At 38.2% G+C, this 27,783-nt stretch overlaps 1 protein-coding gene across 11 annotated transcripts; it reads left to right on the forward strand.

The window, feature by feature from the left end:
• Positions 1–61: 61 nt before the first annotated feature.
• On the forward strand, positions 62–27,783 carry kdm2aa (lysine (K)-specific demethylase 2Aa). 11 transcript variants are annotated; one of them, XM_053621851.1, is made up of 22 exons: positions 62–87; positions 200–305; positions 6,360–6,498; positions 9,025–9,103; positions 11,084–11,130; positions 11,260–11,638; positions 13,705–13,798; positions 14,596–14,749; positions 14,890–15,053; positions 15,242–15,368; positions 15,570–15,793; positions 17,136–17,213; positions 17,538–17,789; positions 19,236–19,352; positions 20,462–20,548; positions 20,757–20,915; positions 21,265–21,291; positions 21,851–22,995; positions 24,131–24,294; positions 24,508–24,654; positions 24,830–25,045; positions 26,383–27,783. In XM_053621851.1, the coding sequence occupies exons 2-22, from the start codon at positions 255–257 to the stop codon at positions 26,562–26,564; spliced, it is 4,032 nt and encodes a 1,343-aa protein (XP_053477826.1). In that variant the 5' UTR covers positions 62–87; positions 200–254; the 3' UTR covers positions 26,565–27,783. The 11 variants fall into 11 exon arrangements, with proteins under 11 accessions (XP_053477826.1, XP_053477831.1, XP_053477835.1 ...); XM_053621856.1 differs by lacking the exons at positions 62–87; positions 200–305 and adding exons at positions 367–1,593; positions 1,741–1,838; XM_053621860.1 differs by lacking the exons at positions 62–87; positions 200–305 and adding an exon at positions 370–1,838 and having other exon boundaries at positions 11,260–11,438; positions 11,532–11,638; positions 14,890–15,005.

A 27,783-nucleotide genomic window follows, 5' to 3' on the forward strand; every position in this document is an offset into this window, starting at 1 on the left:
TTCTTACGACGGACCAATCAGAAATCACTTCCTTGTTCGGAAACGCACCACTGGTGCTCCTGGGCTGAGACCATGCGGACGAACAAAGTACATGGCTACCTCTTATTTTTATTTAGTCATGGACTTCATGCTGCCTGAATGGCTTTAACCGTATTATAATGTGAACTTGTGTTTTTTTTTTGTTTTCGCTCATTTGAAGGGAGTTGTAAATTCTCCACGATAAATCGAGCCCTAAATAGCATTCACATGCGAACATGGACGGAGTGGCTGCAAGCGATGGGATGTCAAGCGCCGGACGATCAAAGGTACAGAACTGAATGATGGCTTTATACGCTCTGGATATGATTTTATACAATTCATAAGTGTTTATGAATGTTCACCAAGTTCTGCCCTCTAACCACGCGTTAAGCATTATATCCGCCTTGATTGGTTACGTACGGGATATTTGCTTGAAAACCAATAGTTTCATGTTATATTGATCGACATCACTGCTCCGTCAATAAGAGCGCAGTAATTCCTACAATTTGTTCGCTTAATGGTTACTGACGCTGTCCGTTACTGTTTTGTGAATCTACACGATAGTATTGTATGTATAAGTCTATGGCATTGATTGACATATTTTCCAACCAATACCGTTCCATCTGTGTCGCATTTGATTGGCGCAAATGTACTAGTGGTCGTGGCTTGTTTTCCGGAGAGGCAGCTGAGTTTTCATGACGATTTGAAAATGGCGGCGAAAGGGTTCACCAATGGAACTTTATCGTGAATGCACAGAGAGCGGAGCTGTCCAAACGACAATTTCCCTCAGTATTGAAAAAAAGTTCAAAAGAAACCTCACCGGAATGTATATGTTATTATTAGAGGCGGATTTGATGCGTTTTACTGTGCGGGTTTTGAGGCCAAGTTAGCGAAGTTCGCTGAAAATAACTATAACAGCGTTTCAGTGGGATAACGTTAGAACTTAAACGTTTCTAAACTGGAGCTAACGCTAGCTAGCTAAGTTAGCTTATAAAGACAACGCGAGATGAAGCTACTTTAATTGCTTTTCTTTAGTACCCCCCTGAGTTGTCATGTTTTGGTTTTTATCCTTAATAAGCGTTACTACGAACGCATTCCTGACGCGGTGTTTGTTTATTAAAACCGGAGTGAATAAATATCACGAAAGCTATGTTGGTTCTAGCGAGATAGCTAACAATTTGTTAGCTACTTTTGCGTGTGCGTTTAGTGTTGGGAGCTAAGCGCGAGCTAATGCTAATGCTAATCCGTCTCACACAGCACAATCGTTTTGTTTTGGTGGAGCGATGGTTCACTTCAGTGGAGGGTAGCTAGCTAGCAAGTACATTTCACACAGCTTGTTAATTAATTCATAATTGAACTTCTTGTAGGTTTTTTTTTAAAGTAGCGTTTTAGTGTCAAGTGCGTGACTTGATAGAATGGTGCCTTACTATGGCACATATCTCGCTGGTTAACATGGTTATTAAATAGATCAGGGTGCAATACATTTTTAAAGCAGGCTGTAATGTATAGCCAACTAATTTACTACCTAGCAAGTTCTAAGATTGACTGCCATTTAAAACACTTTACTACATTCAGGTAACTTTATACATAATGTCATTTTAACGATTTTTTTTTATTTACGCTCTTCGGTCGGTTGTGTTTTAATTACGAAGGTTTTTTGCTCAAGTTTAGACAACCTTTTCTAGCTATCAGGTAGCTCATAATTCGCCAAACTTTTGACAGACGAGTATAAGCGAGAGCTGGTGTCTTTCTCTGGAAATTATTTCCTCCGTGACAGACTGGATATGGAAGATCCAAATCCACGATACAGCAAACGACTGGTAGGTAGATTTACTAATACTCATCCACCTGCCATTGATGAACTAATTACTGAACTAGTTATATGCAACTATAGTCACCCTGATTAAACCTAAAGTATATAACTGCTATAATCACAAACGGATGTAGCAGGTCATGTCTATTTACATTTGTGTTTGAGAGAATAAAACGTGTGTATTATTAAACCTTTAAGTTAGAACTTGGTATAAGTTTTGATCTTTTAATTATTTGGGGTCGTTTATGTTAGAATCGCAGGGTTTTTGTTTATTTTTGTCATTGGATTAAAAGATAGAGGCACAGAAAAAAGTTAACATTGATGCCGTTCATTTTCATCGTGATATTGTGACTGTTTAAAGATTTTGTGAAGTCTTCCAGGATCTGTTCTATGTGTCTTATGTTTATTTGGGCTTAATAATGAGAAAATAGGAGATAAACGTTTGTAGGATCTTTGCTTCTTCTGTCTTGTTGATTAGGTCTTGCCGCTGGTGTTATTGTTGAAACAATGTTGGAATGCCAGATTTGTGCATCCTGTTATACACCTGATGTTAAGGTTACAAAAACCAAGAAAAGAAATAAAGATACAAAGAGGAGATGTGAGTTTCAGGTCAATTAAGAAAGAGCGCAAGTGAGCTGAACCGACGATGCGATGCAAGCTATAAGTGGTTTGTCTCTTTTTCAAAGAGATGGCATTGGGAATAGGAACGACATGATTGGTCGAGCTGACCATGTGAGTTGGGATGCAGAAGCGGAAGGGGTGAGGAGTGGGACTGGGAGGGAGGGAGGGAGGGAGGGGACACTGCAGAGGCAAAGGATCACAAGAGGAGGACCGACCGCTGGTCTCGCCAGTGAAAGGAAAACGAAGCACGAGACGGCGGGATGGAGAACAGTGAGCAGACGTTTACCGTTGTAGATGGTGGTGTGTTGAGGAAGCGAGGGAGGAAGAGAAGGAAGGGGGACGAAGATGTGACACTGAAGGTGCGAGGTGTGTAGTGTTTCGTTGCCCTCCACAAGGGCTACATTTAGGGGCACTGCAGTCTCAGGCCTCAGATACCGAATAGAAAGGATCCTAAAAGAAAGAAGGACAGACATGCATCTGAGATGTGGCTTTGATTTAGATGGAAAGAGCTGTTTTATCAGCCTTGCCTGCAGTGCTCCAAATTTAGCTGTTTTTGTGGCACCTTCTTTTCAGTGTGTTTTTATTTATTTATTTATGTATATATGTATGTATATGGGTGTTTTTGCTATACCATCTTCTAAACTCATTTTAGGGATCCGTCTGTGTATTACTGACCCAATAAAACAGGCATTAACAATTGGAAATCTAAGCAGCCGCATTTGTCCTTTTGACGTTGTCTTAGTAAGTACACAATGTTCCTGGTGCTGTTTGCTGTCTGCCTGCTTCGATCCTGCTCAATGAACTGTGCAGTATAAATGGCTTTGGTTGAAGATGGACACAGGAAATGACTTTGTTGTAAGGACATACAAACAGGTAGCCACATTCATGTCTATCCAGACCACATAAATGTCATAAACCTATATCTAACTTCTTAAAGGAATGTGCTTAGTCATAGGTGAATGTATTAGACATAGTGCTATTTAGTCGGATAAAGTGTTTTATGTTCTTGGACAAAGTGGATTTACTCGTCATCTCAACCGTTATGTCTTTGTCTTTGTTTCACGGAAATAAGGATCTTAATAAGTAAGTATATAACAGTAACTTATCATTTGTGAGGATGTTGCCGAGTCATTGCCGGATTTTGTATTGATTTTCTTCTATCGTGTCCGTGTTTGAGACAGTCCGTGTGATGACGTGGCTTTAACATGCGCTCTGTTGGCCATCACCATAGAGATGCTTTAGATCTGAAGACAAGGCCAAGATTGGGACAGCTTATTACTCATTCATGGCTTGATATGTGGAAGTGGGAGATGGAGAGGAAGATGGGCATCAGTCCCTCATTGAATGGGAAAAGCCAAAGTATTCATGATTAGACGGTGTTGCAAAGAGCTATTTCAGTCCCTTATTTAATTTTTTTTTAAAAATTTTATTAAAAGGATTTATTTGTCCGGAGTTGGTATGTTTCTCATTTTAACACGATGCCAGTATTTCTTGCTTAGCATGTGAATAACCAGCAATCAAAATATAATCAGCATATAATCTGTATTGTCCAAGTAATAAAACAATGTCCCTTAATTATAACATGCTGTTTCTTAAAAAATAAAACACTTTGGGGCATGCGGTTATAGAAAGATAATCTGCGACGGGGTGATGTGTTGTGGCCTGACACAAAGTGGAGTTTCTGTTACCACCTTGTGTAACAGAAACTACAAATGTGGATTATTTTCCCATAACAGCATGCCCTGAAATGTTTTATTCCTCTTGTATCACAGTTGCAATTATTAATTAATTAATTAATTTTAAAAAAATTCTTCCTGTGTTGATCATGTGCTAATTTTCACTCACCTGGCAACCCTGCTGTCATATGACAGCTACTAGCCGGGACGGTGAGGGTGAAGGCCAGCACGTGCGTCCTCAGTGACCCTCCCTCCTCCAAGAGAGAACAGGCAGTTTTGCTCTCTATGACCCCGGCCACAGATGGCTGTGGCATTGTTGGTATTTGAAATCATGATCTTCCTGACCACTGGATGAATGCTTTTTCTGTTGCACCCCTCAGGAGCCATTTTACAATTTTAAATGTATTAATGAATGATACTTTGTGCTTGTTTAACCATTTACAGTTACATTTAACGTTTTGGGACGTCTTCAAGACAAGTTAATTCCCGTTAGCACTTACGTTGTAGGCACTATAAACAGTTGTTCTGTTACTACCCTCTCTCTTTTTTTTCCTCTCTCTCTCGTGTGAAGTTAATAACAGAAAATGCAGCTTCTGACAGAATATGACAGAAAACGAGTCTTCTGTCCTGAAGATGTTCCCGTGGCAACATCTGACTTTTACAACTCTCTGACATCCAGGACTCCTTCCATAAATGTTAAATCACTGACTACGTTTACATGGATAGCAATAATCTAATTATTGAACTTATTCTGAATAAGACAATATTCTGATTAAGGTGTTTAAATGAGTCGCTTTTAGAATATTCCTTTCATGTTCCCGTTTTACATGTTATAGAACATAGATGGATTAACGGCACACATCATTATGTCCTCACGGCACGCCGTCCGACGTTCCCTCCAGAATTTCACGTATCAACATACAATTCATCTTCGTCATGGTACCATATAGAGTTTTGGTGTTTAACTTTTAATTTTATGAAAGCTTCAAGTGCAGTTAATTGTTTGTCATGCTATACATGTATTTCACCTACTATATAGCAGGTAAGTACGTGGTTTCGGGCGCAGCCGTGCTCTCTTGTTTGCCATCATACGGTTGAGCACTGCCATGTGTGTATGTGTCCTGTCACAAAATGCGGTGAAAACTCCCACACAACATTAATAGTGTGATTAAGGTGTGTACATGTCTGTAATGCACTTCCATAATGCGACTAAAATAGGAATACTCCATGTCTTTTGATTTGAAATTTGATTTGTGTTTACTTTGAGCATGACTTTAGCCGGATTAACGTAATCAGAAATCACTAGTTTCTTAATCAGAGTATTGTCTTAATCGGGTTAATATCGGAGTCCATGTAAATGTACTGTATGTCTCTATATAGAAAGCTTTACCATATCAACTTTTGTACGTTTTGCTTTGTTTAATAAAACATGTTTTGTCTGTTTATTATTAACCCTTTTAATTATGTAGATCTTCCATCAGACAATTAATATAGACCTGTGATTCGAGTTACAGCCGGCGCTGCTGTGGTTTAAAAATATAAAAATCCATTTGTCCATTAAAAGGTCACAAGAGTAACGGTGACGTGTTTTAAAACATTTTCTGTCTCATGTTCTTGAGTATGAGCTGTGTCTTATAAGCTAACATCCAACTTGCATTTTAATAAAAATTTTTAAATCTGATTCCAGTGCGTCTGCCTCTGATGCTCATGCTCATCCCTGTCTAATAATACTGTTATAAGCAGTTAAACTGTGAAATTTGTCAATTAAGCAACCTTTCTTAACCTTTCTCTTAATTTATTTACACTATTACGTATTAAACAGCATAAAGCCGACGCGTACACTCTAAGCTATTGTTAATTCCCCAGACACTTTGGTCTTAGTCATCATGATTCCCAGCTTTTGTCAAATTTGTAAAAATTTAAATGGCAAACACTCATTTTTAGTTAATTAATTTAGATTTCTTGGTTTATTTATAAATCAGCAATGTACCAGTGGTAGTCTGCACATTTTTTGAAAACAGAAATAGCGAATTAATTATGATTGTCCAACATGTACTTTAAAATATATGTATATATATTTTTATAGCTATAAAGCAGCACATTTTATGTTAACATTTTGCACAGTAGATCAGCGGTCTCAGGGTGTGTTGAATCATGGACTTGACCTCGAATGATCTGTCTGTAGGATGAGTAAAAGGTTTCTAATTGTTCTTTTTCCCCCCTTTTCCCAGCGGTCAGGCACGCGGCGACGTTACCATGACGATGGGATCTCTGATGATGAGATCGAGGGGAAAAGGACCTTTGACTTGGAGGAGAAAGTATACAGTGATCGCTTTGGTTCTGACAGGATCAAACGCATGGAAGGAAAAGGTATGTCCTACCTGCACAGCTTTGCATTTGTCTTGCGCTCTGCATATATACCTGTGTCATCTGGACTTGTGGGAGATGGGCAGAAATTTTTCAGTTTTCAGATAATTCTAATGTTGGAGTGTGTGTCCACTTATTGTTACCTCATACCACTCCTTCACATCTTTCTCTATTTTTATGGGTTAGGTCAGTGGTGTCACACACATTCTATCAACTAACACCAATAATCTCTGTGCTCTGAAATTAGAATAGGATGTTTCTTTAGGAAAAGGAAGCAATAACAAACAGTGTTTGAACTATTAGGTTATAGCAAATATTATACTGATTATAATAAATTCTTATAAGATTATAAGGCGATTATAAGAAACTGAGTGCTTTATTGCACAGCAGGCCAGATTTTGTCACATCAGCAGTCATGCACCTTGTGGTTGTGAAAGTGCTCTTCCTTAAAATGAATAGGACACAGTGCAGTGAACTTGGAGTTTGACATTGCCATTAGAAATAGCCAGTTCCCAACATTGTAGCTCTCATTGAGGTTTAGGCACATTTTGAGGAACTATAACTATTCAAAACAGGAACTAAGGAGCAGTGTTGGGTAAGTTACTCAAAAAAAGTAATCCACTACGGATTACTAATTACTACTTTTAAAATTGTAATCTGATTTACATTACTGCATGTAAAAAGTAATCAGATTACTAATTAATTTACTTTCAAGTTACTTTCAAAACCTGTGAAATCTACAAAAATGCACTACAAAAAAGTTATATTTATCATAAAACTTGCCTCGGGTGTTGTCACTGTTTGTAGGACTACCAGACCGGTAAAATATAAAACTTTTCTAACTAGGCTAGTTTGGTGTCGCTATCCAAGGGGAGGCACAGCTAAGTTATCATTGTATGGGTTTAGCTGCTACAGTGCCATGCAAAGTACATTGTTTCTTTATGCTCTGCTCATATCATGTTCATGTAAACTGGAACTCGTATAGACATTTACACATCTTGTTTTCCTGCTCAGCATCAGAGGATGTTACTGTTTCAGTTTCAACCCCTTTACTGGTAAAAAAAAATAATAATAATAATAAAAATACAATTGGCATATATCCATTTTTCCTCTCACTATGTGAGCTAGCACTTGGCAGAATTGAGAGCTGCCAGCCAATAAGACACGAGTATTTTCCTGTAAACCCTGTCTGATTGGTCTCGCCTCCGTTCACTGAAGATATAAAATTACAACACCGTTGTCTTCTTTTACTAATGTTCGGTTACATAGTGACAAACTGCTCCAAGTGGAGAATTATTCGGGGCTAAAGAAAAAAATCTACGGGGCTAGAGCCGCGAATGCCCAGGCCAGGTTACGACCAGGTTGCACAAAACGTGATTTATTTTAAAAATTCATTTTAATATTGTTTTCTTAAAAATACATTTGTTATGCAAGTAGCGTAATTTTATTAACATCAGTAACTGTAATCAAATTACATAAATGTAAAATGTAATGCGTTTTCATTACTGCATTTTCAGAAAAAGTAACTCTGCTAAAGAGTTAATAATCCCTTGATCTTGCATGAACGTTAATAACGATAATGGATTTTGTTGTTTTCAATTTTACCTGCTTTAATGATGTTCTGGTCAGATCAGATACTGATGGCTACATCCTTACATTAAACAAGCCTGCTGTCTGCAAGGTTCTGTTGCTGAGTTGTGCAAAAATAAGAACAATGTCATAAGCTTGATGCTAACATGATGCGTAAAGACAATTTGTGGCATAAGAAATCTTTTTGTGCCAACGTGCTCAAGACAATAGCAATTCAAAACAGTAGATTTGGTTAAAAACAAAAAAAGTTTTTAGATTGGGTAATAAAAATTTTAATATTTATGAACTGTTCCAAACTATGGATTCAACAGTAAGCAGCATTTAGCTTTTTTGAGAAGCCCTTCCTTTCTGATTACTGTGATGTGATTCCTTGACCTTGGCCTCAGCTCACCACTGTGTAGAAGGCCACACCACTGAGTGGTAGAACATTCAGAGCGTAGCACTGCACGCATTATGTTCATTTGCAGATCTGACTGATCTTGTTTCATAGGATGAAATATATCAGAATGGAAGATATGGAGATAGATTGGAGAATACTCTGAGACCAAGCTCAGCTACAGTAGCTCATGCATTTGCAAGCATTATTTTTTTGAAGGTCGAACTAAAAAGGGAACCTTAGAACTGAAATTGACCTGGGTTCCTCTAGTGGAAAAGAAGAGGTAACCAGTATATTTCTGACAGTCCATTAATGCAAAGACTGGAACCTGGCCCTCACATGCAGCAAAGCAAACTACTGAGCATGTTAGTTGGGCCTCATTTCTACTGTCAATCAAAATATATATTATGTACTGTTCTGTTTTGTACAATATAATTACAAAGGGGGAGGATTTTATGTAGCAAATTATTTCTGTTGCTTTTTTTTTGACTGTCTGCATATTAAGAGGTTTGCTTCTTTAGTGTGTTTACTGTTGTAAACAAATTGTCACGTTATTTCCCCAGATTTCACATTTGAGTTCATCCAGAGGTGCGGGCTGAGGGATCCAATTATCTTTGAACGACCAGATGGACTTGGAATCAAGTAATGCATCTTGTGTTCAAAAACAGTGTTTTTGAAGCTGAGTTCAAGCTACCACATTGTAGCCTTTGGTGATTTGGGGGACACGTTTCCTGGTACTGAGAAAAAAGACTAGAAATTGGTGGGGAATAAAAAAAAGAAAATGTAAGGCAATTTTTGTAAAATGTAAATATGTAAATCGGTTTAGCATATGACACAATTTGGAAGTACTTTTTCCAGGAAAATGAATTTGCCATTATTTGTTAACTTATTTTCTGTTCTGATTGCACATGGGTACTACATAACTTTAGGGAAAGCTAAATAACTGCTTTGTGAAGTCTCTATTAGTGTAATTATTATGAATCTTTAATGCTGCAGTACTTAACTTTTGTCTCTCTAAACCATCTCTGTTTGAAATATAAAATCGCAAGTTACTTGTGGAGTTATTTTTTTTCCCCGTGGGTTGTGCTTCAGCACTGCTCCTGTACCCAGATGAATCTGATAGTTTGTGGTATACATATGGGTTGTATATTCGCTCCAATACTTGACATTGGAGGTGGCAGCGGATGTGGTTTTCTTGGAGTAGAGATGGATCTCTCTCTCTCTCTCTCTCTCAGCTAGCTTGAAAATAAGTGCATTTTACCACACTGACCATAGCAAAAAAAAACAAGGAAACTCGATACCTAGCTGAATCAAGTGAACAAGTCCATTAATGTTGGCTAGCTACCTATCGAGCCACTGAAATGTTTTACCTCTTCAGTCTTCAATCCCTTCAGATCCGAGTTCTCGCTACCTCCTAAAAAGCCATGCCGATATTTATTCTTGATCGATTGGATTCTGAAACTGCCTTCCACTGTAAGTGTGTTTTGATTCGATGGGTTTCGGTTCTGTTCTTATTACACCATTCCAAAATATGTTGAAATGATTGTTTGTGATCTCAAGACACATACACAACCGGTCAAAAGTTTGGAGTCATTCGACTGAAACGTTTCTCATGATCTTAAAAACCTTTTGATCTGAAGGTGAATGATTAAATGTTTGAAATCAGTGTTGTAGACAAAAATGTAATTGTGCCAACAAATTAATTTCTTTCATTAGAAAACAAAGCAAAAAAAATTTTTTAAACAGATGACTTGGAGCAAAATATTCTGAAAAGCAGCCGATAAGTGTCCAGCATAGGCGTGAACTCCTTTAATACTGTTTAAAAAGCATCTCAGGGAAATTCCTCAAGAAATCGGTTGAGAAAATGCCAAGAATACATTTCTGGAAATTCTAGACAAAAAGGGGGTCTACTTTGAAGATGCTAAAATATTAAATTATTTTCATTTATTTTGTTTTTATCACAACTTAATTCCCATAGTTCCACTTGTGTTACTCCAGAGTTTTGATGATTTATTATTATTATAAAATGTGGGGGGAAAATAAAGAATGATTATGTCTAAACTTTTGACACTACAAATGTGACCAATATATAGTTTTCCTTAAAAACAACTTGTTAAACTGCCTCACATCTGTAGGGGTTGAGGAGCAGTCAAGCTTTTTTTCTTTTCTTCTTCTTTTCTTTTTCTTTTTTCTATAGTACTGCACATAACTCAGAGAAGTGCAATGTGTTTTATTGAATAAACACAACATACATGTGGATGTTTTGGACCTTCAGAATATTAATAACATGTTACGTTTATTCAGTTAGCACTTAATTTAGTATCTTCAATGCATGAATTGTGTGCAGTATTAATAAAATAAAATAAAAAAACCCCTTTCCAAACCCACACAACTGGATCTACTGCAATAAGACGTTTTAAGACTTACTTTTCTCTAACTTGTGGTGTTGAATTTTTGTTTTTATGATAATGTTGTGTTGTCTACTTTTGCTTTCAGTTTTTATCATTTTAAGTATCTGTTCCCCACCATCTTTTTCTCTATTTTGATGATCTATACTGTAGTAGTATATAATTTCTTCAGAATATATGTATATATATATTTTTTTCTACTGTTTTTCTTTAGAATGCCAGGTTCAGACTTCAGTGTGAACGATGTGAAGATGTTTGTGGGTAAGGAATTTACACATTATTGTACAGTGGGAATAAATAATAAATGAAAAACAGTAGGAAACCAGCTGGTGTTAAATTAACATAAAGACAATGTACCAGTATGATCATGCCAAACCCTCTCTATGATAGGCAGTCGCCGCATGATAGACGTGATGGACGTGGCTACTCAGAAGGGCACAGAGATGTCTATGGCTCAGTGGAGGCGATACTACGAGACCCCGCCTTCCCAGAGAGAGAAGCTGTACAATGTCATCAGCTTGGAGTTCAGCCACACCAAACTGGAGAATTTAGTCAAAAGACCTGCAACAGTTAGTGCATGCAAACATGCAGTAAAGCCTCGATTCACTTTCAGGTTATTTCCCTTTCTCACAATTAGTATTGTTTTTCTTGTTGTCTCCCAGGTGGACATGATCGATTGGGTGGATAATATGTGGCCACGACACTTAAAGGAAAGGCAGAGAGACTCCACCAACTCCATCCTTGACATGCAGTACCCTAAAGTGCAAAAGTAAGCTAAAATTACGTCTGGTTTATGAAGTCATGTTATACTACTGTGCGGTTGAAATCTTGAATCCAATTGGTCAGGAGGTGTGCGTTATTTCTGTATACTCACATGGCTCTGACAGTAGTTCCGGCTGTAATGTGAACTATAGGTTTATATTAATGCACACGTTCTAATGCATTATTACCTTCTCTACAGTAACAGCTCATACACGTGGACTTGTCTGGTGAATGCACCACATACATACCATGTTGTTCAACAAAGAAAAACCAAATGGTTGTTGTGGTGATGTGTTTTGTTAGGAGTCATTTATTTAAAATCTATATAAGAAGTTTATTTACCATTTATAGAAAGAGCCGTCAGTATCAGTTATGGTGCTTTGCAAAGTTTCCCATCATGGGAAACTTTGGTTCATGTTTTCCAGTTTCACTTTAAAATGACGAGCTGTTTTTTTTTTTTTTTTTTTGAAAAAGAGAGAGAAGGAGATGCTGGAGAGGGAATGAGTGTTTTAGTGCGGAACTAACAAATGATAACATAGTTATCATAGGCTGTGGCTCAGGTGGTACAGCGGGCAGTCCATTAATCGTAGGGTTGCCAGTTCAATTCCCGGCCCTCATGACTCCACATGCTGAAGTGTCCTTGGGCAAGACACTGAACCGATGGCAAGTTAGTGCCTTGCATGGCAGCTCTGCTACCATTGGTGTGTGTGAATGGGTGAATGAGATGCCGTGTAAAGCGCTTTGGATAAAAGCGCTATATAAGTACAGACCATTTACCATAACAGGATCTAATATGTCTCACGGAAGTTCCACAACATTGGATCAAACACTAAACCATAAAAATTGTGATGTGCCGTTTGTTAATAAATTAAACATTGCAATCATTCAATGCGTTGACCTCATTGGCAAATTGCTGTGGTATAAGTGGAATAACACACTCCAGACTGTTAGGACCACAAGGTCTGTTGTGTCTTATTTCCTCACTTATTTTATTGCTTATATGTATTTGTATGTAATCTTTGCCAGTGGCATGAATGACTTTTCCTTAGGGATGCTCCGATCGATCGGCCGGCAATCGGTATCGGCCGATAATCACATTCTATGACTTGATCGGTAGTCTCTAAATTTGGCCGAGCTCACAAACTGATCACAATTTAATGACGTAAAACATGTGAGGGCATAAAACTAGACGTGCACCGATACAAAATTTCTCAGCCGATACTGATAACCGATTATTCAGAGTGATATCGGCCAATACCGATAATTCTGACTTTTATGCCTTCTTTTAAATTAATAATAATAGTTTCCAATTCTGAAAGAAGTTGTTTCACAGTAACTGGTCTCATAAACAGAAAACACATTACTCAGTTTAACATGAACACATTAACTAAATTCTGAAGAATAAAGTAAGATTTCTTAACTTACTGAATGTTATTAATTCATATTAACATTAACTGAATCCTAACCTCCTGTTAGGCTTCACATTCACTCACCACAAGCTAAAGCATTTCTACTTTATCACTGAACATCAAACAGGTAATATATAATATCAACTTTTTTTTTATTGTATTAACTTTTTATAAAAATTGCCATTATTGGCCGATACATCAGTGCATCTCTACATAAAACACATGATGACGTTAAACTTTAGCACTGCAGTCATGTCATCACCAGTGTGGAATTATTACGAGGTCTCAAGAAACAATGACACCATTTGCTGTATATTTTTAAAGGCCTATTAATACTTGTTTTGCTTATTTATTTGATTTTCAATTAACAATCTACAACATTACTGTAAATAGTATAACCAAGGCAACATCTGGGGCATTACTTTATCTGAAAACAAAAAAACAGTGACGGTCAACAGAAAGCTTACTTATCACTTATATAAAGCTTGAACAGTCGGTATCTGCTGCAAAAATCCTGATTGGAGCATCCCTACTTTTCCCTAACCCCATATTTTCTTTGCTTATCCTCCCTCAGTATTCTACCTCTAATCACCCTCTTCCTGTTTGTAGTTTCTCTCCTTCTCTTTCTTGATCTCATGATGTCAATATATTCTTGTGTGTGAAGATACTGTCTGATGAGCGTGCAGGGCTGTTACACAGACTTCCACATAGACTTTGGAGGCACTTCTGTGTGGTACCACATACTCCGAGGATGCAAGGTATGTGTGAACACGTCAAACTCTACGTGTTCATTATTATGAAAGTTTCAATAAATTAAAAAATATGGATATTTTATATTGATACTTCACCAATACTTCCATTAAAAACTGGTTGAAGGGCATTATGTATGAGCTCGGTGTGTGAGGTCATAAAAGTAATCTTCATGGCTTGAACTTATCGGTTTCTTATAGTAGCAAAATCTGTTTACTCTGCAGCGATTTAGGAAATGCTCCCAGGCAGTTCAGTTAATGTTACAAGTCTGGCTCTTATCTGCCTGAGTGGATCAAAACCCATATACCAGAAACAAATTGAGAAGAGACTGGTCAATTACTAATTTAAATTGGCTTTCAGAATCTGACAAAAATGGTGTAATTAATTAATCAGATATAGCCACCATACTGGGCATTACTTTAGTGCCCTATTCAATTTCAAGTAGTGTGCTGTTTCTACTTTACCTGTGAAGATATGCCAACCTGTATACATGAGCTCACAGTTATCCTAATTGACTGACAGAAGTGAGATAAAGGTGTAAACATGTTTCAAGGTCATTTTTATAAAAAAAAAATTATTATAGAAAACTGTTTTGTATAGTTTATTTTTGATTGTTGAAAGTTCTGTCATCGGGGGTAGTCTAAATCAACCACTCTTGATACAAGTACTCAGTACTTTTGATGAAATCAAGAGATCAGTAATTGAAAAGCTTCAGAAGATGTCACTGCGTCTATAAAATCCATTGTAATCCATTGAAATCCATAGCCGAGTGAGATGAGCCAGCGGCTGACTTTCTGTGTCACAGGTATTTTGGTTAATTCCTCCGACACCACAAAACCTGGAGCTCTATGAGAACTGGGTGTTGTCTGGAAAACAAGGAGACATCTTCCTCGGAGACAAGGCCACTGAGTGCCAAAGGATTGAGCTCAAGCAGGGCTACACGTTTATTATCCCATCAGGTGAGTACATGAACTTTTTTCTTACAGACAATAATATTCATTTCACCAAGGATGTTTAATATCAGTTTACATCAGTGTCGCATCCTGATGATGTGTTTCGTTAAATTCGTGTTTCTGTGGATATTTGCTCGTTTCCACAGGCTGGATTCATGCAGTGTACACACCTGTGGACACACTTGTGTTTGGTGGCAATTTCCTACACAGTTTTAACATCCCCATGCAGCTCAATATCTGCAACATTGAGGACAGGACAAGGGTGCGCAACAAATTATGTAATCTGAGTTACAAATATGAATATGTACATGTAAGTTGAAAATAAGCATGCTCTAGACATGTAATTAAAGTCATATTTTTTGCACTATTAAAGGTATTGGTCATTCGTATCTCATTCTGAATAACACCTTTTTTCACTTTTTTTTTTTAGTTTTTAACCGTCTTTTTACTTTTTGTACAGTGTTAACATGTTTCTTATTTCTCTGTCCACCAAATTAGGTGCCAACTAAATTTCGCTACCCATTTTATTATGAGATGTGTTGGTATGTGCTGGAACGGTATGTGTACAGTCTGACCAACACCTCCTACCTCATCCCTGAGTTTCAGAAACACTCTCTAGGCATCGGTTGGTATCTCAGCAAGAACACTTAATCTAAACTCACTAAACTGGCTATTGGTGAATTAAAAAGTACTTTGAATCAGTAGGCATAAAAGAAACTGTACACACCATTAACTGTTAGTGGTTGTTAGCAGAATTAGCTGTTTTGATCTTTTTATAATCTGTTTTATCTAAGGAAAATTCAGTGAAAGTATAACTTTGTTTCAGGCCTTAAGCAAGAACCCTCCAGTTTGGAAGCCTTGAACGGTCACGTAAAGGAAGAGGATGATCCTCCGTCTCCTCCAACTCGGCCTGGAATGAAAGTCCACATGACACCTTTTGAGCTGGAGGGTTTATGGAATTTGCTAGGAAAACTAGAATCTCTTCCCTCGCACAAAAAGTGTGTTCCTGCAGGAATACACAACGCACCTGCCTTGCTCCATGACATGCGGGTAAGCTTAAGGAAATAATGCTGAGCAAACCATTAAAAAGTATAATGAGTTCACAGTAAAAAAAACACCAAATTGATTCTTGCATTTTTCTAAAAATTCTGGATAATTCCTCCATTCTCAGACCAAAAAAAAAATACAATTTGGACTTTAAATGAAAATTTTAGATTGAAACTTAAAGTGCTCCTGTTTAAAATTATATATGGCACTTGATGTTGACTGCTAGAATAGGTTAGAAAAAAAAAAATACAGGAGTCAGATTTCTCAAAAATCGATCTAGATCTCTAAGGGTTAATTAGCATTAAAATGTCATAAATTCACGTTTCAAAGGTCTTAATAATGCAACCGAAATGACACTGTAAAGAATGTTTAGATTTTATTTTGGCTCGTTGCTGTTTGAGATGATAAACCCATATGACTGTGTCGCTCTCGGAGTGTGTGTGCGGCTCCGAGCCGGTGTTTTAGAGCGGCTCGGTTCACAGTAAGCGCCGCTCCACACCAACTGAGATTGAGTCGCTTATAACCTGCATTTAGACACAACACATGCCAGATTCACTTTGGTTTTACATTAGCATAATCTCAAACATTTTTTTGGGCAGAGGTTTACAGCTTTTCACCTGATTGGTAATGAGAAGTGAATTTTTAAAAAAAAAATGTTGCCAACTAAACGGAGGTCTTCCGGCATTTTTCCACCAGAATAAAATCCGCAAGTTCTAATGCATAAAAGTGTATTAAGTCAGAAATATATTACTATTGTGTTATTACTATTTGTACCCCAAATAAAAATGTATTATTATTATTAAGTATTATTCAGTGCAATAGTAATATTACAAAATTGCAAAGGGTTTTTAAAAATATATATATTTTCTTCTTTACAAAAATTTCTGTACATTTATAGCACTACATGTTACATTATCTTGGCATTTAATTCCAAAAAAAACCCTCATAAACACTGCTGTGAGGGGTTTCTAATACAGCTGCTGAAGAAGTGATGGTAAATTTGACATCTTTTTCTCTTCTCACTGCCGTAATCCATCTCTCTATATTTTTTTCCTCTCTTGGAAAGTTATGGGAAGGAAATACTGGCTTTTTTTTTTCTTCACTGTTGGTGCAAATGGTAATTCAAAAAGGATATTTGCTATGCTCTCCCATTTACCTCTATAGAGGTTTACCCTGCTATAGTTTACTTAAACCCAGAAATGTATGTATATGCATGTACACATTATAGCTGATGTTTCGTGTAGCATGATTGAAGTGACGTGCAGGTCTTAAATTTTTTTGTAAATGTTGGTTGACTCGTTCCTCTTTTCCTCAAGGCTAATGGTAAATGTGTTTTCCCCCCCAGGCATTACTTAAAGAACATGCTAATGATAACTCTAAACTTTCATACACTGGAAGACCCATTGTTAAATGGCCAAAGAGGGTAAGATAATTCTAAACTTTAAAATGTAATAACTCGACCATTGCAAATTGTTTTTGGTCTCTTTTTACTTGTTAAATATACATTTCATGATTTGAATTACTTGCAGATTTGTAGTCAGTTAACTGGTGATTTTACATTGGTTCTTTAATGTGTTTTATCATAAATACTTAGTATTGATCTTTTAAGTGTAACAGAATTTATAATTCTGAACTTATAAAAAAAGTTCTATAAAAATAAAGATTACATTGTTGCCCTATTACCGTTTCTTTGTTTCTCAATCTGTCCTTGTTTGTTTCTCAATCTCTCCTACTTTGTTCCATCCAGCCATCCTGGTACCAGCCTCCCCCGCCGCCTGCCCCAGTCGGTCGTCCCAAATTAGCCACCACTCCAATCATCCCTCGTCCAACAAAGCCAGCCTCCTCGATGTCAGCACTCCGGCGGCGGCGTGTGCGCTGTAAGCGCTGTGAGGCATGTCTGCGGCCAGAATGTGGCGAGTGCAATTTCTGCAGAGATATGAAGAAGTTTGGTGGCCCAGGCAAACTGAAACAGACGTGTGTCCTTCGCCAGTGTCTTGCTGTGAGTGTAGAGTGGTGTGTGTGCACTTGTGCGTGCATTTTTTGTTGAGCCATTTGTCTTTTACTAGCTTGAAATCCTACACTACATTAGCTGAAGTATTATGAGGTTATTACTGGAAAATGGTGGTTTGTTTGGATATAATGTTCAACATTTGGACAGATGGCCTCACATTATCTTCAAGCACTCTTTGATATGATGCAGAATTCATAGTTGAATCAATAAATGCAAGCAGCGAAGCAACCCCAAACCATAACGTTTCTACCACCATGCTTCACAGCTGGTATGAGGTGCTTCTTCTGAAAAGCTGTCTTTAGTCTGCACCAAACATGTCTGCTGTTACTGTGGCCAAACAACTCTATCTTTGATTTATCTGTCCAGAGCACATTATTCCAAAAGGCCTGGTCTTTGCCTATATGCTCATTGGCAAACTGTAGTCTTGCAAAGACTTTTTTCCTGGCATGCCTCCCATATGTATGCGTGTATGTATGTGTGTGTACTTGTAATTACCTTAATTTTTATTTTTTGCCAATTTTAATTATATGAAAGTGCACCTATTATGGTTTTTCAAATATTACCTTTCATATAGTGTGTTATAGAGCTGTTTGTGAATGTAAAAAAACCCCGCAAAGTTTCAAAAATCAAAGCACACGTCAAACGGGCTTATTGACTCCCAAAAGAAAGAACCCATTCTCAACAGCTGAAACAAGTTGTTAGTAATTCCAGACTTACTTAGGTTTGTATAGAAGTAGATTCATAACAAAAAGCCCCACCTCTGGTCTTCATTGGCTGCTCGCTGACAGCAGTAGACCAATCACAACAGACAGGTACATCTGACCAATCAGAGCAGTATATGTTCTCTGAAAGGAGGAGTTTAGAATGGATCCTTTAGAACAGATCGTTTAATCGGTCATTTTTTACGGGGTTTGGGGGGAAGGTAATGCTGCAATTTAAATTATGAGCACAATTAGTTTTTTTTTTTTTATCTCTGATGCATGTAAATCTATTGTATGAGCCCTCTAAAACAAAATTAGGCACGTTTCAAAACCATAATAGGTGGACTTTAATGAAACTAGTGAATAGTTGACTAGTGACTATATACCAGTGAAACTTGTGAAAGGGAAGTGTGTCTGCATTAATGTATTTATGTGTTGGAGCTTATTACTAATTATTTTCGATAGAAAATTATTTTAGAATCATTGCCAATTTCTATGTTTGTGCCACATGAATATATATTACCCCATACTTAGAATGGAGTGATTGGGATGAATAGTCATCAGTGTAATGGATGAAGAATTTATTTATTTTTTTATTTATTTTTTTTTAAATGTTCACATACCCACACAGTAAGTTAGAACAATAGGAGAAAGAAAGACTAAGCAGTAAATCACAACCAGTAACCTTTGTATGTAAAATACCGTCTATATTTGTTTCTTCTCTCACACGTAGCCTGGCTTGCCTCTCTCTGCGGTGTGTGAAATTTGTGAAGAAGGGAACCAGGATACTGGAGAAGAACTCATGGAATGCTCCAATTGTGCGCAGATTGCCCATCCTAGCTGCCTAAAGGCATGTGCACATGTTAAGCAGTATTTTCTGTTTTGGTGCGTAATACTTACTGTGGAGACATTGTGAAGGCCTCTCATCATAGTTTCTAAAACCTTTGGGCCAAATGATCACAGAGAAAATACTATTTGGCGTGAGACGATGCTAAATCTATATGTAGTGTATTTAAAGCAAGTCTAGTAATATTGCACTACATATGCATGTGTATAGTGTGTGGCATATGATAATTGTGGAAGACTAATAAATTAATCTCCTTTAAACCTACTACTCTTTAAAGTAGGGTACAGTTAAATTTCTCATTAGTTTTCCTGTGCTTGACCTAACAGCACTCATCTTTGTCACTTTAATAGCTAGTGATGGCAGTGTTTTGGGCTGTTCATACAGCACTGTGCAAAAATATTTAGGCACCCTGTTTGTTTTGGTGGTTTTTATTTATTTATTTACTTTTTAACTACAATGGATAGATGTGGACAATGGATACAAGTGATAGATATTTATTTTATGATTTTTGCAGTGAAGTCAATACAAAAACATTTTAGATTTACAAACATTCACAGAAAAATGTTTGTTTAGTAAATAAAATAACATTAGATAATGCATCTCTTTTTAAGACCAAAAAAAACAATGAAGACTGCTAAGTTTTACTTCAGTCAAAGCCTCCAGAAGATCTGTGGCAGATTCCACAAGATGCTCAGTAAAACCTTCCAGCTAATTTCTGTATAAAACTTCACAAAGTGTACCTGAGATGACTGATGGATTTTTAAAAATCAAAAAGATTGTCACAATAAATATAGACTTTTTTAGTTTAGCATGGTTTACAGCTATTTATAGTATTTTTTTTATGTTGGATTGTTTAACGTTTATTATCTTTGAAGGCGTCTTTTGCTTTACAGCATTTCTTTCATGTGCCTTTACGATTTCACCTATATATGCATATTCATACGCACGTCTACTGTGAGAGAGAATCACCTGCATGTAGTTATTTCAGTAGTCTTTGATAGCAGGACAGTATGCATTACTTCATCATTTTTTATACATTCTACATAGTATTATTGTAACTTTAAAATGTGTTTTCCTTCATTGTGCTTGAATTAAAACATTCTTTCCTCTAGGTGCCAGGTGAGGGTGTAGTAAACAAAGATCTGCCCAGTTGCTGGGAATGTCCCAAATGTGTCATTGGCAAAGACACGGACTCTGAGGTAAAACATGCATGCATAGTCTTTTACAAGCTGATTTTGAAACAACAATGTTCTGAGTATCTAGTCCTGAATAGGGGTAATACGAATATAATTTATACTGTTCTTTCGTATAGCACATTTAAGGCAGTACCATTGGATGTATACGTGTATGTATACAAGCGCACAGCTCTGAGTGTTTAACAGTGCTGCTTCTTCCCCTGTGTGTCAGTCATCGGGCAGCGGTGATGAACTCACAACTCCAGAGGGGTCGGGGGGGCTGAGGGGCGAGGGCGGGGCGTGGCACGGGGTCGGGCGGCCCCCTTCCTCTCTGTCACATGGGTCGCTACGGAAACAAGTGGCGGCCCCAGAGCAGCGGCTCAGGAAGAGGGTGAGAGGCTCCGCCTTCCTCACGCCACGGCTGCCGCACGTTCACCCGATCTCCTGCTATCCTTCCCCCCCCCCCCCCCCCCTCTGTATTCCTTTCTTTTGACTCCCTGCCAGCATTTTCCTGTCTCTATTTGTCTGTTTCTATCTATCTTGCCCTTCCTGCCCCTTTTCATCATCATCCCGTTGCCCCATCGCTGCTCGGACTGACTGGTGGGGGGAGAGGACCTCAGAATCAGCTCTGTCTGCTGCCTGTTTGATTTTTCATTCACTTTGATCATGACATGAATCCTGTGTGCTTGCATTTGTAAGGGCCTGCATTAAACAGTTTTTTTTTTCTTTTTCTTAAACAGATCAAATTGGAAGCAGGCAAAATGCATGTAAGTATTAAAATAATAGGGTCTATTTAAGTACCAGAATTTGTGGCACTAGGAAAAAAAAAAAAGCGACTTGTCCACTGCTCTGGTACCAAAGGTTCCAGGTGTACAGATTTTGGTAGCAAACTATTGGAAGCAAACTAGGAACTAATGGTAATTGAATTGAGGCTGTCAACTTTATTGTTGCTTGTTTATGTATCCCGTGATACAGTGTGAGCCAGTATATACATAGACAGGACAAAACACAGAAAACAGATTAGTCTGCTTGCTGGTGCTGCATTTGTTCTGTCAGAAGCAAAATTGAACATTTTATTTCTCAACCTGCGCATGTCAAAAATCATATCATAATGATTTAACAAAACACATATAGCACGTTTTCACAAGTTTTTGGTGCGTCAATAATATGCCTGCTGTGCTATTTTCAAAATGACGCAATTTAGAAACCATTTGTTAACTATCCTTTTTCTCGGTTATTTTGTTCGACCCTCATAGTTGATGCTTTGTTACTCTAGAAAAGAGAACATGAAAATTTTTGCCTGAATCCTTTGAATTTTGTCTTTAGAAGCGCAAATCATCCTCGTTGGATCCTCGGGTTGCTAAGATCTACCGGAGACAAGGAATGGATTCAGGCAGTGACGACGAGGATGGAGAAGGAAGGAGAAAGCTTTCGCTCCACTCAAGGGGTGCAATATCTGCTCGCCGTGGATTTGGATCTGGTAGGCGGGGACTGTTAAGAGGTTCTTCACATCGAGGTGCCAGAGGGAGTGGTAGCATGACCCCAAATTCGTCCTCCCTAAAAATGAGGCGTGGACTCGGTGTAAGGGGTGAGCGCGGAGGTCGTGTTCGTTTACGAGGTGGATCCAAAATGCAGCGAAGGCGTTATGAAACAGACGATGACGATGACGACGATGACGACGACGACGATGATGATGAGGAGGAGGACGATGATGAGGAGGAGGAAGAGGATGAAAGTGAAGAAGAAAGGCACATGGGCAGGTCTGAAAAAGAGCACCGTTCGCGGCGTCGGCGGCGCAGAGGTGAAGAGGATGATGAAGACGATGATGAGGATGATGAAAGTGAAGAGCAAGACTTTGATGGAGAGGATGAAGAAATGGAGGACCTGGATGATGGAGGGGAGGAAGATGAGGATGACGAGGGTGAGAACCGTTCAGACTCAGAACCTGACCCTCCTGTTCTACTCGTCTCAGACTTAAATGATGAACTGTTAAATGGTTCTTATCTGACTGTCACATTGCAGCGCCCATCAAAGGCCAGACGTGATCTGGGGTCTATTGTACCCAAACTGGAGGCAGCCATGTCTCCTCGCACTCCCGGTAATGCTGATGTACTCCAGCGCAAATCCCTTCACAAGTATCGGCAGAAAAATGGCAGCTCTCTCTCCACTGGAAATGGTTTCTCACAACCCAAAGTCAGTCTAGCATCAGGCCGTCATACACGCTACAGGAGTTTGAACCTTGATGGTAGAGCCTCCCCTTCCTCCACCTCCTCTCGCTCTTCTATTTCTCCTCCTCCTCCCACGACATCCACCACCGGCTCCTCCCCTCCTTCCCTCCTCACTCATCCCTCATTCCGGGATGTGGGGAACGAGCCAGGATGTGAGAAGGAGGTGTGGGTGTCCGTGTTTCGCTACCTGAGCCGAACAGAACTGGCTGTGTGCATGCGGGTTTGCAAGGCCTGGTACAAATGGTGAGTATAGAGAAAGAGTGAGAAGTGGTGGTGGTTATAATAATTCCTTTCTGCATCTACAAAATGAAACAAAAAAAATTCACTGGACCACTTTTTTCCTGTTTGTTTGAAGTGGCCACAAACTTGTGGTTTTTTTTTTTTGTTTTTTTTTTTAAATCTGAATATTAGGTTGCTTTGTTGTAGCAGTGTTACAAAAATAGAAAACTGCAGAGAAGTACACTACCGGTCAAAAGTTTGGAGACACTTGACTGAAATGTTTTTTTTTTTGTTTTTTTTTTATGTGAAGGTGTATGATTAAATGTTTGAAATCAGTGTTGTAGACAAAAATTTAATTGTGCCAACATATTCATTTCTTTCATTAGAAAACTAACATTTTATTTACAAAAAATATATATAATTTTTTTTAAACCGATGACTTGGAGCGAAATATTCCAAAAAGCAGCAAATAAGAGTCCAGTGTAGGTGGGAACTCTTTTAATACTGTTTAAAAAGCATCTCAGGGGATTCCTCAAGAAATCGGTTGAGAAAATGCCAAGAATACATTTCTGGAAATTCTAGGCAAAAAGGGGGTCTACTTTCAAGATGCTAAAATACTACACTCTTACATAGTTCCATTTGTATTGTTCCAGAGATTTTATGACTATTATTATTCTAAAATGTGGGGGGAAAATAAATAATGTGTGTGTCTAAATTTTGACTGGTAGTGTAGATCTTATATGCCAACATAGAATTTCCATGCTGAATTGTCCACCCGTTCCATGATAAACCAGTGTTGAATGGTCTGCATTTGCATAGTGGTGCCCATATTATAAAAATATTTAATTATGGAAAAATATTGAGAGCTCTCAAGTGGCCTTTTCTTTGAGAGATCACAAGTTCAGGTCCTGATTATGACAGACATCAGTGGCCAGGAGTCCAAAAGATTGTTCCAATTGGGTAGTATTTGGGATGGTCTACATAGACAGTATAAAAAACAGAAAAACAGATTAGTGTGCTTGTTGATGCTGTATGTGTTAGCTCTCAACCTAGCTAGGGGGTGTGAATTGTCAATGACCATACATTTAATTTCTGGTTAATGAAACAGGGTAGCTGAAAGCCCTTCTCTTTTTAACGATTTTTCTCTCTCTTTCTTTAGGTGTTACGATAAGCGCTTGTGGACTCGGATAGATCTCAGTAGATGTCGCTCCCTCACTACTCAGGCTCTGTCAGCTGTTATTAAACGCCAGCCCGTTGCACTTGACTTGTCCTGGACACCTGTGTCCAAGAAACAGATCACCTGGCTTATCCACCATCTTCCAGGTATAAACACCAGGCTGATGCTATTTAGCAATATACACATACATGCCTAGAATGCTGCAGCTTCTCCATAAGCAACATTATTATTATTTTTTTCTAAATATTGTTTTATTGGATTACAAAGCTGAAACATTCATGTGCATACGCATACTAAGTTGCAGAATCCCATGAGTGTTCGTGTAGTAATATATTTTTCTCTTTGGCTTTGTTTGTCAGGACTGAAGGATCTGATCATGTCCGGCTGTTCATCATCATCTCTTTCGGGCTTGAGTTCTCAGAGCATCCCTTGTCTCCGCACGCTGGACCTGTGCTGGGCAGAGAGCATTAAAGACTCTCAGCTCAAAGACCTCATCGCTCCGTCAGGTCAATTGCATGCACAACCCTTAGTAGCCCACGTTAAAACCAAATCTTCAGTAGTCCTATCATTTCAAGATGAACCAGCATGAAATAAAGAGAATAGGGCAAAAGAAAGACTGATGTTTCTTGCTGAATATAACCTGTAACTACTCTTTTACACTCTCTGCTTTAAACCATCTAGGTAGTGAAAATCGCAGCAGGCTGAAAGGCTTGTTAACTTTGCGGTTATCTGGTCTGGACGTGGGTGACTCGACATTGAAGCTGATAATCAAACACATGCCATTGCTGAGGAGGTTAGACCTGTCACATTGCCCTGTCCTTACAGACCAGTCAATCAGCCTGCTTACAGCCATCGGCTCCAACACACGCAACACTCTCAGAGAGCTCAACCTCGCAGGTACACGCATTTCTTACATGTAACCCTGTCAGTATTGTGGTGAAGTGGACTTGACCTTATAATTCTAGGAATTCTAAGGGCAGTGTAGAGCATTACTCAGAAAGAGGAAATTAAACAAATACTAATCTGTAGCATGGTGCATCTGTTGTGCATCTATAATTTAGAAGCAGTTTTGCATATACAGTGCCCTCAACTAACATTGGCACCCTTGGTAAATATGAGCAAAGAAGGCTATGCAAATTTGTCTTTATTGTTTAACCTTTTGATCTTTTGTTTAAAAAAATACACAAAATATTCTGCTCTCATGGATATCAAACAGTTGCAAACCAAGCACAGGTTTATCAAAATATATATATATATATATATATATATATATATATATATATATATATATATATATATATATATATATATATATATATATATATTTGTTAAATATAGGTGTGCAACAATTATTGGCACCCTTTTAGTCAATACTCTGTGCTACCTCCCTTTGCCAAGATAACAGCTCCGAGTTTTCTCCTATAATGCCTGATGAGGTTGGAAAATACATGACAAGGGATCTGAGAGCATTCCTCCTTACAGAATCTCTCCAGATCCTTCACATTTCGAGGTCCATACTGGTGGATGCTCCTCTTCAGTTCAGCTCACAGGTTTTCTATGGGTTTCAAGTCAGGGGACTGGGATGGCCATGGCAGGACCTTGATTTTGTGGTCAATAAACCATTTTTGTGTTGATTTTGATGCATGTTTTTGGCCATGCAAACCATCCTCTTCACAGTGCGTTGAGACAATATAGACCTACGTCCTCTTCCAGGTTGATTCATAACATTTCCAGTTGACTTGAACTTCTTAATTATTGCCCTGATGGTGGAAATGGGCATTTTCAATGCCTGTGCTATTTTCTTATAGCCACTTCCCATTTTGTGACGCTCAACAACCTTTTGCCGCACATCACAGCTATATTCCTTGGTCTTACCCATTGGTATGTATGACTAAGGTAAATGAGTTGCCTCATATTTATACCCCTGTGAAACGAAGTCAAGGTTGAACAATTTCCTGTTCCTAGTCACCCAGGTGCACAAAAAATAAATGTTGCACACCTATATTTAACAATTTTTATTTTTTTGCATAAACCTGTTTTGTTTGCAGTTGTTTGATCTCCATGAGAGCAGAGTATTTTAGTGAATTTTTTTGAACATAAGATGAAAATTTTAAACAATAAAGACAAATTTTCACAGCCGCCTTTGCTCATATTTACCAAGGGTGCCAATATAAGGGCAGGGCACTGTAAGTGAGTTTTGAATAAACAGCGGTGTTCTGTTCTTTTATCTCTAGGTTGTAATAAGCTAACAGATGTCTGCCTGAATTATATGAAGCGCCTCTCAGCTCTAACTCTACTAGACTTGCGTGGCTGTAAGGGTATCACGCGACATGGCTGTGAAAACTTCATTTCTGACCTTTCTTACTGCACCTTCTTCTGTCTGACTGAGGATAAACTCATCCAGAGGATATCTTAACACAGACGCACACACACAGCACACATGCTCTTACACTGGTGTGCTCAACGTGCTCCATCATAATGCTCCGAAGATACCGAGCTCCCTCACGAGTCTGGTTGGGCAGGTGGATGGAGGGATAGAGGCTGCGCCCCTGGGGAGAGGATGAACGCACAGAATCTGAGAAGAGTTATGTTCTTTTGTGTCAGGCATTTGGGCTCATTCAAAGCGACTTGTAAAGAAGATACCAAGGCTCATGTGGTCAAATTGGAAATCAAAATGTATTGATCCAAACTACCTGGGTGAGGAGTCCAATCTTAGGAGTATAGTGAGGAGAGGTTATAAAGAATGTTGGCTACATATAGCAGTTTCAGGTATGGCTCTTATGATACTGTAAACCAGCAGTACCATGGGTGGAGGGAAAGGAACCAGCCGTGGTACAACGTGACATTTTGCCAACAAACAGGAGGCAATGACATGCATTTAAATTTGAGCGCCACGAAATGTAACTCTGACTGTAACCTGACATCGCAGTTACAAACGCACATGCAGAGTTAGTCCGTCTTTTCTTTTCTGCCCTCTGTGCTCACAGATATGTCAAGCTTTGACATCTTGGGTAACATTTTCTGTCTATACAGCTTTACCAGCATATTCTACTACACTTAGTAAATTGCATCAAGTTCTACTTAGGCCTCTTCCTGTTTTTTTTTTTTTTTCTCCAGTTTTCTTTGCTTTTATCTTTGTGATCTTTATCCTCATGTATCTTTACCACTTTACCTGTGTTAGGCAGTTTTCTTCCATATCACCATCTTCCTCTGTACATTTGCTGGGTTGTTTATAGTGTACATGTATTTTTATTTTTTCTTAAGTGCAGCCTGTAGCAACACAACCTTTTTTTTTTTTTGTTCTTTTTTTTTTTTTCTTTTTTCAAGAAAAGGGGAAAAAAATAATTAATAAAAAAATTAGTCACATGTCCTGTGAGATTTGTGGCAAAATGTAACTGCTTTGTTCGTATGGTTATTGATTACTGTCGTATTGTTGCTGTGTTATTGTGTAGCCCTTCCTTTGAGGAGGAAGGACAGGCAGGACTTGAAGTCACTTATGAAGTCACACCAACAATATGCGACCAAGTCTTTTAGGGAGAAAAAACACTTTATTGGCATATAGAAATGGGCCTCATATATTTCCAGATATTTACATTTAAAATAATAATAATGATAATAAAATTTGTTATAATGTG

The sequence above is a fragment of the Ictalurus furcatus genome, chromosome 3 (assembly GCF_023375685.1).
Source record: "Ictalurus furcatus strain D&B chromosome 3, Billie_1.0, whole genome shotgun sequence".
In the NCBI taxonomy this organism is placed as follows: Eukaryota; Metazoa; Chordata; class Actinopteri; order Siluriformes; family Ictaluridae; genus Ictalurus; species Ictalurus furcatus.